This window comes from Pogona vitticeps, chromosome 2 (assembly GCF_051106095.1).
Source record: "Pogona vitticeps strain Pit_001003342236 chromosome 2, PviZW2.1, whole genome shotgun sequence".
Classification (NCBI taxonomy): Eukaryota; Metazoa; Chordata; class Lepidosauria; order Squamata; family Agamidae; genus Pogona; species Pogona vitticeps.
Genome location: NC_135784.1, coordinates 21447940 through 21459699, shown reverse-complemented (window position 1 = coordinate 21459699; position 11760 = coordinate 21447940). Strand labels below are relative to the sequence as shown.

At 45.9% G+C, this 11760-nt stretch overlaps 1 protein-coding gene across 1 annotated transcript; it reads left to right on the top strand.

The window, feature by feature from the left end:
* The first annotated feature begins 3106 nt into the window (after positions 1-3106).
* LOC110070962 (uncharacterized) lies at positions 3107-9621 on the top strand. The gene is made up of 4 exons (XM_078388340.1): positions 3107-3320; positions 4928-5646; positions 6129-6255; positions 7362-9621. Exons 2-4 carry the CDS (start codon positions 5002-5004, stop codon positions 8783-8785), a joined length of 2196 nt encoding a protein of 731 aa, XP_078244466.1. The 5' UTR covers positions 3107-3320; positions 4928-5001; the 3' UTR covers positions 8786-9621.
* The last annotated feature ends 2139 nt before the right edge of the window (positions 9622-11760 follow it).

The window sequence follows — 11760 nt, the reverse complement described above, 5'->3', positions numbered from 1 at the left end:
GATTTATTTGGACATTTGAGTAGCCAAAACAGAGAGAATATAGAAGAGTAGGACACACCCCCATCCACGGGATCAGTATCCGCTGATTCATTTATCTGCTGGATGAAAATACTAAATAAAATACCCAGAAATACCTATGTCCAGTATATCACAGAATATGTGATACCATGAGGCATCACATTAAAAGATATACTAAAATATTTATTTTATTTATTTATTTATTCGATTTTTACCCCGTCCCTCTAGACAACGTCTACTCAGGGCGGCTTACATAAGTTAAAACGCATTAAAGCAGCATACAGTATAACATATATAATACAAGATGGCAAAAGTCAAGAAACAAGAGGGGGAAAAAAGAAAAAGAAAAAATTACTTACTTGACTGGGGGGAAGGCCTGTTTGAATAACCAGGTTTTTAGTTGAGTTTTGAAAACACCCAGCGAGGGTGCCAGCCGAATTTCAGTGGGGAGCGTGTTCCACAGCCGAGGGGCGACCGTCGAGAAGGCCCGGTTTCTTGTTTTCTCCTTCCGGGCCTCCCTCGGCGTCTGTCTCCTCAGCCGCCCCTGCTGGCTTTGTTGGATGATTCGGGTAGCCCTGGGCGGGAGGAGGCAATCTGCCAAATATTGAGGTCCCAAATCGTTTAGGGCTTTATATGTGATCGTTAACACTTTGAAGTCGATGCGGAAACGAATAGGTAACCAGTGCAGTGCAGCCAGAGTGGGGGAGATATGCTGAAATTTTCTCACCCCACTAATAAGCCTAGCTGCTGCATTCTCGACCATCTGAAGCTTCCGCATCAGCCTCAAAGGCAGCCCCACGTAGAGTGCATTACAATAGTCTAATCTCAAGATTACGAGCACATGGACTAGAGTAGTGAGGGCCCCCCGATCAAGATATGGCAGCAGCTGGGCAATCCGCCATAGATGAAAATAGGCGGAATGGACCACGGACGCCACCTGGGTTTCCATGGTTAGCGCCGGGTCCAGATGTATCCCCAAGCTGCGGACCTCACTCTTTGCGGCAAGGGTCGTCCCTCCAAAAGGTAGGGAGTCACCTATGCCACTGACGGGAGGGCCACCCACCCTCAAGACCTCCATCTTGTCCGGGTTCATATTTATGAAATGTGAGGGGGTGTACTCACTTTTGTGAGTACTGTAGTATTTTTCTTTTGAGATACATATTTCCACTGTGTAATTAATGGAACTGGCCACTAGACAGAGTCAGAGATCATACAATATACTTTATACAGTAGCGGATGTTATGGGTTTTTCAGGCTCTTTGGCTGTGTTCTGAAGGTTGTTCTTCCTAACGTTTCACCAGTCTCTATGGCTGGCATCTTCAGAGGACAGTGAAAGCCTTTGTGAATATACTGTATGCAGGGGTCTCAAACTCAATTTACCTGGGGACCGCTGGAGGCAGAATCTGGGTGAGGCTGGGCCGCGTGAGATTTTCTGCCAAGCGGAGCAAGAGCCCGAGGAAGCCGCCCAGGACTTTCCTTAGCCCTGCTGGGGCGAGGAGGAGGACAGGCGCGTGAGCCCTCCTCACTGGCCACAACCCCCTCCGGCTCCTTCTTCACTACCACCACAAGCAGCAGCAGCAGGACAAAGAAGCGGAGGAGGAAGCGCTGGCGACCACCTAGCCGGGGGGGGGGGCAAAACATAAAATTAAAATAAAAACCCTCACAGAATTTGCCTTGCCAAAGGAGAAAAAGCCCCCACCAGGACCCGCAAAACTAAACAGAGCGGGGCGGGGATTCCCACAGGTGCGCATGCACACATACACAGGGGTCCAGCAACCTTCCTGTGAGGGCCCCCCTCAAAAAAAAGGCACACTCAGCAGCAGCAGCTACCCCCACCATGACAGAGGAGCAAAGTTTGCAAGGCGAGCCCAGGCAGCCTCCAGAGCCAAGGTGGCTAAAGCAGGATGAAGAGGAGGAGGAGGAAGCACCGCCGGGCACTGATTAACTCTGTCGGACAGGATCTGCTTGCTTCTTCTTCGGATCCCACCCACCCTCAGTCATTTTCAGTGTGAAACGAGGTGTCCCACTTCATTTGTACGAGAACGGGGATCAGCCAGTTCCCATGGTTTATATCCATTAACCAGGGTGAGTTTGGATGACAGTTTCCAGAATCCCCCCCCCCACAGGCAGGACTCAGGCTGAACCCACTTAAACAAAGTATACAAACTGGAACCCCCAAAAGTAATTTTTCCCCCTCAAGCTGTGCTGTTAATCAACCTGCCAAATGGAAGGGAGAAGTCTAGCCCTCGTGGGCCCCTTCCAGAGAAAAGGACTTTTTGTTCCTAATGTTAGCTGTTGTGAAATAGAGGAATTCTGTGAGGTGGCATACTCTCCGTAAAAATGTCTGTCTCTTTGGTCAATTAAAAAAAAAAGAATATTCCATGAAATGTTACAATGGGCCCATTCTTGTTCTCCTCAATATTTTCAAGAGGAGCGGAACATGCAAGAATAGGCAGTCAAAGTGTGGAGACAAAAACAGTATCCTTGCTAATTGCCATAAGTCAAAAAACTCTTCAGGGCAAAATGTTTCAGTCAAAATATTGGCCGAAGGAGATGGTTTCTTTCCCTGCTTAGTTTTGCGGTTCTTACTTGGTGCAGAATTTTGAATTTTTGGTAAAATCCCTTTGTTCTGCGTAGCAGAAGTACAGAGATTCACAGAGAATGGCTTCTAGTTCTCCAGAGGGTCCACACCTTTCTTATGAATTGGCCCTTAAGGTCTCACTCTGACCCATTTGATTAACTCTGTCGCCAACTGAGAACTGAGAAGGGGGGTAAACATGGTTTTCTCTCAATGCAGGAGCAAGGGATACCTTTAATAGACCCCTGTAAAAAAACAGAGCAAGCAAAAATATCAAGCAAACAAGCAGTTAGCTTTCGATGATCATTTATCTTCTTCAGGCCGCGCACCATACTTTCATTAAGTCACAAAGGCTTTAGTTTGTGAAGCCGATCTATGTGTGTATGTGAGTTTTGCACCTGTTTGGTTAAATATGAGGGAGAAGGGCGGGAAGATGTAACGATGGCGTCGCCCAAGAGGGGGCGCCCGTGTGAAGCCTGGAAGGCTTTTCTCCCCCCCCCCCCCAGGAAGAGGAGGAGGAAGGCGAGAGGAAAGGCGGGGATTTCCGCCGCAGGGAGGAGCCACCGCCTCCCCATCTCCAAAGCCCAGGAAGGGGCCACCTTCCCGGTTAGGTTCGGAGCTTCGGGTGGCCACCCCCGACGAAGCTAAGGAGCTGAGAGGGAAAGAGGAAGAGACAACACACGAGCCAGCCGACCGAATCACACAAGCCTCCTCGTCGCTTCCGGTAGGATCTTTAATGACACAGGGAGGCTCCGAAAGGCCCAGAGAGGCGCCAGTGGGGACTGGAGAGGCGTTTTCGCCCCCCTTTTTTTGGTCCCCCCCCCCCAACCGGGAAACTCTGGCAGGCATTTCTTTGCCCGGAGTTGGGAGGCCGACTTCCTTGCGAGTAAAAACGCAGGGTTTCGCAGAGATGTGTGCCTTTACCAGGACTGCGGAGGTGACCCCACTGGCTGAGGGGGCTCCCCAAGCAGCTTCCTTGAGAGAGTCAGGGCGGACAACAAGCTGGCCAGGCAGGCCACGGGGACTCGCCTTCTTCCACACGGTCCCTATTTATTCTCATTTATGGCAGCCATTTTGAGGGGTTTCCAGAGAGAGAGAGAGACTTAGAAGTGGTGGATCCTTTCCTTCTTTTTTGGGGGGGTCCCTCTTGGGACGGTGCAGCTTGCCCGAGACCACCCAGGCTGGCGGTTCCCGAAGGAGGCACAGGGAGGAATCGAACTCCCAACTTCTGGCTTCTCTCAACCAAGGAGCTCTGCCATGGGACCCAGAATCAATCTTGGTCGCTCAGTGGTTTAGGCCTCAGGAGCCAGAGGTTATTTCCCCCACTGGGCTTCCTTGAGAAGGGCTGGACTTGATGATCTACAAGTTCACTTCCAGCTCTGCAGTTCTTTTTTTAAATAAATAAGAAAGTAATAAAACCACAAATTTACAGTGCACTACATGAAATCAACATAAAGTTGAACAAAATTAATCATATTCTCATTTCTCAACCCTGTGCCACCCTCCCACTTGGGACCAGATTCATATTCTTTATTTTTTTCCCTTTATTATTGCCCCTTTCACTCCAGAAACACATGGATTCTTCTCCCAGTCTATATCTATACCATATCTCTACACCACTTGATAACAGTTTTCCTTAAACCTTATGGACATATTTTCCATTATTTGTTTGTTCCACAATTTACTTTATCTGTGAAGATTCAACTTCATCGTTGTTGTGCGTTTTTCAGGCTCTTTCGCCGTGTTCTGAAGGTTGTTCTTCCTAACATTTCGGAAGTCTCTGTGGCCGGCATTTTCAGAGGACAGGAGAAGACGAGTAGAGTACTGCTCCTGTCCTCTGAAGATGCTGTCCACAGAGACTGGCAAAACTTTAGGAAAAATAACCTTCAGAACACAGCCAAAGAGCCCGAAAAACCTATAGCAACCATCAGATCCCGGCCGTGAAAGCCTTCGCAAATACTGTACATTCAATTTCATAACTCAGCTTCCCTATAATTTACTCCCATCTTCCCCTTTAATTTCTTCCAGGGCTGCAGTTCTAAGATTATTATTATTATTATTATTATTATTATTATTATTATTATTATTATTATTATTATTATTATTATTATTATTATTATTATTATTATTATTATTATTATTATTATTTACCCATTGGATCATACACATTTTCACTGGTTGTTACTCTGTGTCATACCTTTAAAGTAGAAAATGGGATAGAATGTTTTTCTGGTTTTTCAGAAATATTCTTTTCCAAAGGCTATGAGGCTTCAGTTATTCTCTAAGATATTCTGCAACAGGAGATCTCACTTGCAAATATTCTTATTCTAGTTGGTACAGAAAAGCGGTAAAGAAGCCAAAGAAGGATAGGAGGAGAAGCTACGCGTTGAGTCCCGGCTGAGCTTATGGCAGAGGCAGGCCGTGGGGGAAGATCGCAAGAGGTCAAGAAGGAAGCCGAGAAGGGGCTCCAGCAGCGCTGGGAAGCCCATTGGCAGGAGTTTCTTGAGATGCTGGGGCCCAGTTCTAGAAGAAGGGATAAGTCCGTGATCTCCGAGGCTGCCCCATGGGATGATGCCAAGGCCTTCCTGGCCTCCTTCGAGGAAGTGGCCAGGGCTTGTCGGTGGCCTCCAAGAGAATGGGTGGCCTGGCTCTTGCCAGCACTGAGTGGAGAAGCAGAAGAGGTCTTTCAAAGCCTGGATGCCCAGGACAAAGAGGATTATGGGAAAGTGAAGGCTGCCATCTTGCGAAGGGATGCCCTGAGGATGGAGGTGAGACGGCAGCATTTCAGGGACTTCTCCTGCCAGGAGGTGGAAGACCCCCGGAGGCTTCACAGCCAAGTCCAGGAGCTTTGCCACCGGTGGCTTAGGCCAGAGAGACGCAGCAAGGAGCAGATCCTGGAGCTGCTGATCCTGGAGCAGTTCCTGGCCAGCCTTCCCCCGGACCTTCAGGGCTGGATCCGGGCGGGAGGGCCCGACACGTGTTCCCAGGCCGTGGCCCTGGTGGAGGACTTCCTCGTGAGCCAAGAAGGGGCTGAGAGAGTGAAGTGGCAGGTGAGATCCTGTGTATTGCTTAAGAAAGCATAGAACGTGGATTAGGGTAACAAAATTTATAACACATCTTCTAGGCCAGTTTAATGTCGTCTGTTAAGCGCCATTGCAAATAAGATGAAGTTCGTTACTTTAAAAAGTTTTGCTTGGTCTAATTGCTACATGCTCGACTTTCTTTTCCCTTTTTTAATTGTTGCATGGATTGCTATTTTAGTTGGCATTTTAGTTAATATGGGGTTTATTTATATTTTTATTTTAAAATGCGGATACCTCACCTTTCTCTTCAAAAGGACCCTGTCGCGCACCCCCAGCGTCCGATGTTTGTTTTCCCACCCACAAATTTGTTCCATGGATGCTTTTCGGTGGTCTTCCTGCTGTCAGTGGTTTTCCATTCTTTTTTGTCTTAGCCGCCACTTTTTTTTTCCCCACAACAAAGTCTTACCTGAAAGGAAATGTCTCCCATTCCCCCCCCCCCATTTATACAGGGGCTGATAGTCGCCAAGGAAACGTGCCCATCTTTGCTCAAGAGCCACCAGGTTCTGAACCAGCCAAGCAGTCAGACCGTATCCTGGCAAGTTCTGCAGGAGGAGGCCGAGACCATCAACTCTTTGGGTAAGGAGATTTTTTGCTCTTTTTGCCGTTGAGTTCCTTCAACCTTTAACCTTCGTATTTCTCCTTCTAATTTGCATTGAAAAGCAACAATATTGGCAGAATATGAGACGGATGATGAATATTAGTCATCATCTTCTGGCTTTCCCTCATGCATCGTTTCCTTGAAGGCAGGATCCTGGCTCTTTTCATCCCTCAGACCTTCAGGTTTGTTTACTACCCCTGCCAGATCGATGAACTGTGTCAGAATTGAATCGGTTTTGGACTCTTTATTATTATTGTTGTTAAGTAAGGAAAAAGGTAGCAGAGAAGAATGGGATCCAGGTATCATGGCTGGAAATCTCAGTGGTGAATTGCTGGAAGTGAAGAAGTCAGCATAGGGGTTCGCTGTGTGCCAAGCTGAATCAGTGCACCAAAAAATCCAGCCTGGGTGTCCTTGGGCAAGCTGCACAGTCACAGGGTACCCTCTAGAGCAGTGGTGTCGAACTGTGGCCCTCCAGATGTTCTTGGCCTTCAACTCCCAGAAAGCCTGGCCAGCAGAGGTGGTGGTGAAGGCTTCTGGGAGTTGAAGTCCAAGAACATCTGGAGGGCCACAGTTCGACACCACTGCTCTAGAGGAAGGGAAGGGTAAAGCACTTCTGAATATTCTCTATGTGGGAAACCCTGAAAAGGGTTGCCTAAGTCGGAATGGCCTTGACAATGCATGGATTTTTTTTATTCTTAATTAGCTCCTTATTTTAAACATAATGTTAGGGAGATATTTTAAGTTGACTCTTAATGTTAGGGAGATAATGTTAGGGAGATATTCTTAGGGAGATATTTTAAGTTGACTCTTAATTTAAATGAAAAAAGGGTTATCAAAAGCATTGTGTTTGGCATCCTGTGATTTAAAAACCACAAAGAATTTGACAAAAATCACTGTGATTCTCAACCTTGGACCCCAGATGTTCTTGGACTACAACTCCCAGAAGCCTTCACCACTAGCTATGCTGGACAGGATTTCTGGCAGCTGTAGTTCAAGAACATCTGGGCACTCAATGTTGGGAACCACTGCTCCAGAACCTTTCTCTGGAGCCCAAAGAATGAGCAAAATTATTCTTTCTTTGCAGATGACAAGATGGGAAGGCAGGTCAAGATGGAGAATCCTCAGTGGGAAAGAAATGAGCCGATAGTTGTCCCCAGAACTGCTGCCCCGGCAAGCGAAGTAAACCTGCTGAAGAGAACTGAGATAGGTGAGGAAGAATGTGGATTGAAAGAGGATCAGTCAACAGAGAGAGACAAGGAACATAATGAGTTCAGGGACCATCTTACAGATACAGTATGCCAGCCTTCCAAAATGTTTACGAGGGAGGAAACACCCACAACCCTGAAGTGCGGCCAAAGATATCCTTACAAATCAGAACCTGACTGGATCTATACCAGAAAGAACCATAATGAATGTGTCACATCAGAAGGAACATTCCAGGAAAATGTATACTCTGATAAACAACAGAGAGCAGTAACTGGAGAAATTAAACCTGAATTTTTTGAAAATGTGGAAGGAGATAATTTGGACACGTATTGGCGTAATCGTTCAGAAGAGGAGCCTAACGATTCTGCATGTGGGGAGAGTCACGGAATTCAAAGTGAGGGAAGGCTGTTTAAATGTTCTCATTGTGGAAAAGGCTTCCTTCAGAGAAGAAGTTTGGTGATCCACCAGAAATCTCATACCGGAGAGAAACCGTATGAATGCTCTCAGTGTGGGAAGTGTTTCCGTCAGAGAAAAAATTTGAATACACATCAACGGCTTCATACTGGAGCTAAACCGTACAAATGTTATCAATGTGGAAAATGTTTCAGCCTGGAAAATTATTTGAAAAAACACCAACGCATCCATACTGGAGCCCAAGCAAAACCACATAAGTGCTCTCAGTGCGGGAAGTCCTTCAACCAGGAAAAAGCTTTGCAGGTCCATCAGCGGATTCATACCGGAGAGAAACCGTACGAATGCTCTCAGTGTGGAAAGTGCTTCAGTCAGAGAATAAATCTGAATAGACATCAACTGCTTCATACTGGAGCTAAACCATACAAATGTTACCAATGTGGAAAATGCTTCAGCCTACAAAATTACTTGAAAAGACACCAAGGCATCCATACTGGAGCTGAAACGAAACCATATAAGTGCTCTCAGTGTGGGAAGTCCTTCTACCAGGAAAAATGGTTGCTGGTCCATCAGCGCATTCATACCGGAGAGAAGCCGTACGAATGCTCTCAGTGTGGGAAATGCTTCAGTCAGCAAGGAAACCTGATGAACCACTGGAGGATTCATACTGGAGAGAAACCGTACAAATGCTCTCAGTGCGGGAAATGTTTCAGTCAGCAAGGAAACCTGATGAGCCACTGGAAGATTCACACCGGAGAGAGGCCGTACAAATGCTTTCAGTGTGGAAAAAGCTTCAAAGTGGCAAATTATTTGAAGAAACATGAAAGAATTCATGACAATCATATGAAAGCCCTCCATGGTGGAAATGTTTCAGTTAGTGACTTCACTTGAATGATCGCCTGGGAATTGATGTAGGAGAAGAGCCATACAGATGCCTTGAGCATCAGAAAGATGTTTTTCGGGTAGTCTGTCTGAGTATCTGAGTATTATGGGATGGTACTACAGGAGGACTGTGGTATCCACAGGGGATCGGTTCCAAGCCAAAATATTAAAAGCTATACATTTCATACATCTGGGGACCCAAGGTTGAGAACCACTGACTTAGAGTAAGTCCATTGAATCAATAGCCCAGTGGTGAGTTTACGCTTAAGTAAACCCCATTCATTTCTTGCGTGTTCTAGGGCTGGGACTCCCAGTTATATTTAACTCTAAATTTCAGAGGCAATCCCAATGGATATTCCTTAGGTAGGGGACCTCCCAGTGAAAACTGCAAGGTTGTTGCAGATAGGAAAATGAAATTGTGAATTTAAAAAGAGGGATAATTGGATTGAAGAGTGGTGGAAGAAGTGACACTACTTGAAAGAGCTGTTTTGTAAAAAACTATTTCTTATCAGTAAGGAGTCTTTTCCTCCCCAAACTTACAGAAAATTAGAAAAAACAATGAGCAGTGCATCAGATAATGTAACAAAACCCCTTTTCACTGTTGTAATGTAGAACAATTTTTCGACTGTTGTTGATGAGTAATAGGAATGAAATAACTTCAAAACTCTTGACTGTCAGTAACTCTCTCAACCTGGAGTATGGGTTCTGAGCCTTGGCCCTCTTGCTTAAAAAAAGTCACCATGAATCTTGTACAGGCTAATTTATTTTGCCTCCCTGGGCATAGGGAGCATCAGCACTTACCACTTTTGCATTTTTTAAAAAATTAAATGTTTCCATTATAAAAAGGTCTTGAGTTTTCCTTTAGGTATACTTTACAGTATTGCTAAATCTCTACAGACATGATATTCTTGATTTAAACAATTGCTTATGAGCCGTGCTTCTGTTACTTCTCAAAGGAAAGAAATGTCTAAGGCTTGGAAAACCGGAAGGCCATTAATTTGCTTTGCAAAGGTCCTTTCCAGCAGGAGCATTCCTTTCTACTTAAAAAAAGCTCAGGTTGGCTTACATCATTGAGAGGTGATATTTAATGCTAAAAACAATGAGTATAGAAAGGCAGCTTAAGATCTTTATAGGTTAAAGCCAACACTTTGATTTGTGCCCGGAAACTGATGGGCAGCCAGAGGAGCTGCCGTAATGAGGGGAGTTGTTTGATCCCGGTGCCCACCTCCAGTCTGCAATCTGGCTGCTGCCTTTTGGACCTGCCGACCTTTCCAGACTCTTTCCGTCGGCAGCCCCACATAGAGTGTGTCTTTCTAAGGCATGTGTCACCATGGCTGGATCAGAGCTCTCAAGAAATGGTCGCAGCTGGCACACTAGTTTCAATTGTGCAAATGCACCCCTGGCTACTGTCAAAACCTAGGCATCCAGGAACACCCACCCACACACACACACGTTGGCCTCTCTACCCTGGTTTTCTATGCCCCAAAGGGTTAATTCTGGCTTCTAGTCTCCTGGAGAAATTTGAGCAAGAAAGGAAAGGCAGTGAAGGTATAAGCAAGGAGGATAGTGGTTCAGAGATGGGAATTGTACTCCCAAAGATCTGGGGGGCACCCAAGCAGAGAGAGCTAAAGAGAAGGAGCCAAGCTCTGAGTGGTGAGGGCATTTCAAAACTTGAGGCACCAAAGACATCTGACTGACTCTGGAAGGCTAGAAGTCCCCAAGCGGAAGGGAGATCCTATGGCTTTTTCTTCCCCATTCTTGCAGCAGGATTCGGATGGAAAGGATTTGGCCTCAAATCAACTTCCCTGAAGAGTCTTCACTGGATCTCTTTACAACCACCTCTGTTTTCACCATATTATGGGAAGCTTCAGGATACACTGCCTGCAGGTCCTGAAGGTCAATGTAGACCAGTCAAAGCAAGAAAAGTCCCCAAGATAGCCCAGTTCCTAGGTTGGGGTGCTCTGCCAAAGAGAAAAGGGGCATTGTAGAAGGAGATGCAGCATCATTGGGAAACCTGGTGCCAGGAGTTCTTGAAGACATTGCCGCATATTTGTAGATGTAACGACCCAGATTAATGTGAGCGTGAACTTGGTCGGTCGGACAGAGTACAGTGGTGCCTCGCATAGTGATTGCTCCTTTTAATGAAGAAATCGCTTTGCGACGCTGTTTTTGCGATCACAAAAGCAATCGCTTTGCAATGTTCCCTATGGGGAAAATTCGCTTTGCGATGATCGCAGGGAAGCGATCATCGCAAATCCCCCATTTTCAGCCAGCTGATCGGCGGTTCCAAAATGGCCGCCCGCTGTGTTCTCGCATGGATTCCTCGCTTAAGAGGCAGCGAAAATGGCCGCCGTATGGAGGATCTTCGCTTTAAGGTCAGTTTTTAGCCCATAGGAACGCATTAAACAGGTTTTAATGCGTTTCTATGGGGTTTTTAATATCGCTTAGCGATGAAATCACTTAGCAGCGATTTTTGCTGCACAGATTAACATTGTTAAGCGAGGCACCACTGTAATTGGAAGTCTGAGTACCCCTATGCAGCTGGATTGCATCCTGGTGACCTCAGCCAGGGCATATAATTAACTCCTTCTTACAAGTCTGCCCTAAAACGATAACTTGCTGACCCTTAAGAGAGCTCAGCAGGAAGTTACACATGAGCTTTTTAGTCCTAAGATCTACCTGGCTCAATTAAGTAGGACTCAGTAGCTTAATGTGGCCTTGCTTTTCCCTCAGGGAATAGTTAAGACAGCTTCACTGTTCAAAAGACCAAAAGATTTTATAATTGATCTTTTTAGTGAAAAAATATAGATTTACAGAATAAAGGCAGTTTGATGCAAAAGCATAGCAAATAAAGCGTTTTCAAGGCTTGTTACAAATTACAATTAAGGCAACTAATTCTCTTTTAGTTACAAAAGCTCTAAAATTCTCTAAAAGCTTCCTTAGGGTAGGCAAAAGGCTTAAAGCCCCCCCTTCTCCTATTCCTT

Excerpts from the sequence above, each read along its gene's own strand:
- LOC110070962 (XM_078388340.1), top strand. The coding sequence starts at position 5,002 with ATGGCAGAGGCAGGCCGTGGGGGAAGATCGCAAGAGGTCAAGAAGGAA. Across the intron at positions 5,647-6,128 it reads CTGAGAGAGTGAAGTGGCAG|GGGCTGATAGTCGCCAAGGA; the intron begins GTGAGATCCTGT and ends CCATTTATACAG. Across the intron at positions 6,256-7,361 it reads CGAGACCATCAACTCTTTGG|ATGACAAGATGGGAAGGCAG; the intron begins GTAAGGAGATTT and ends CTTTCTTTGCAG.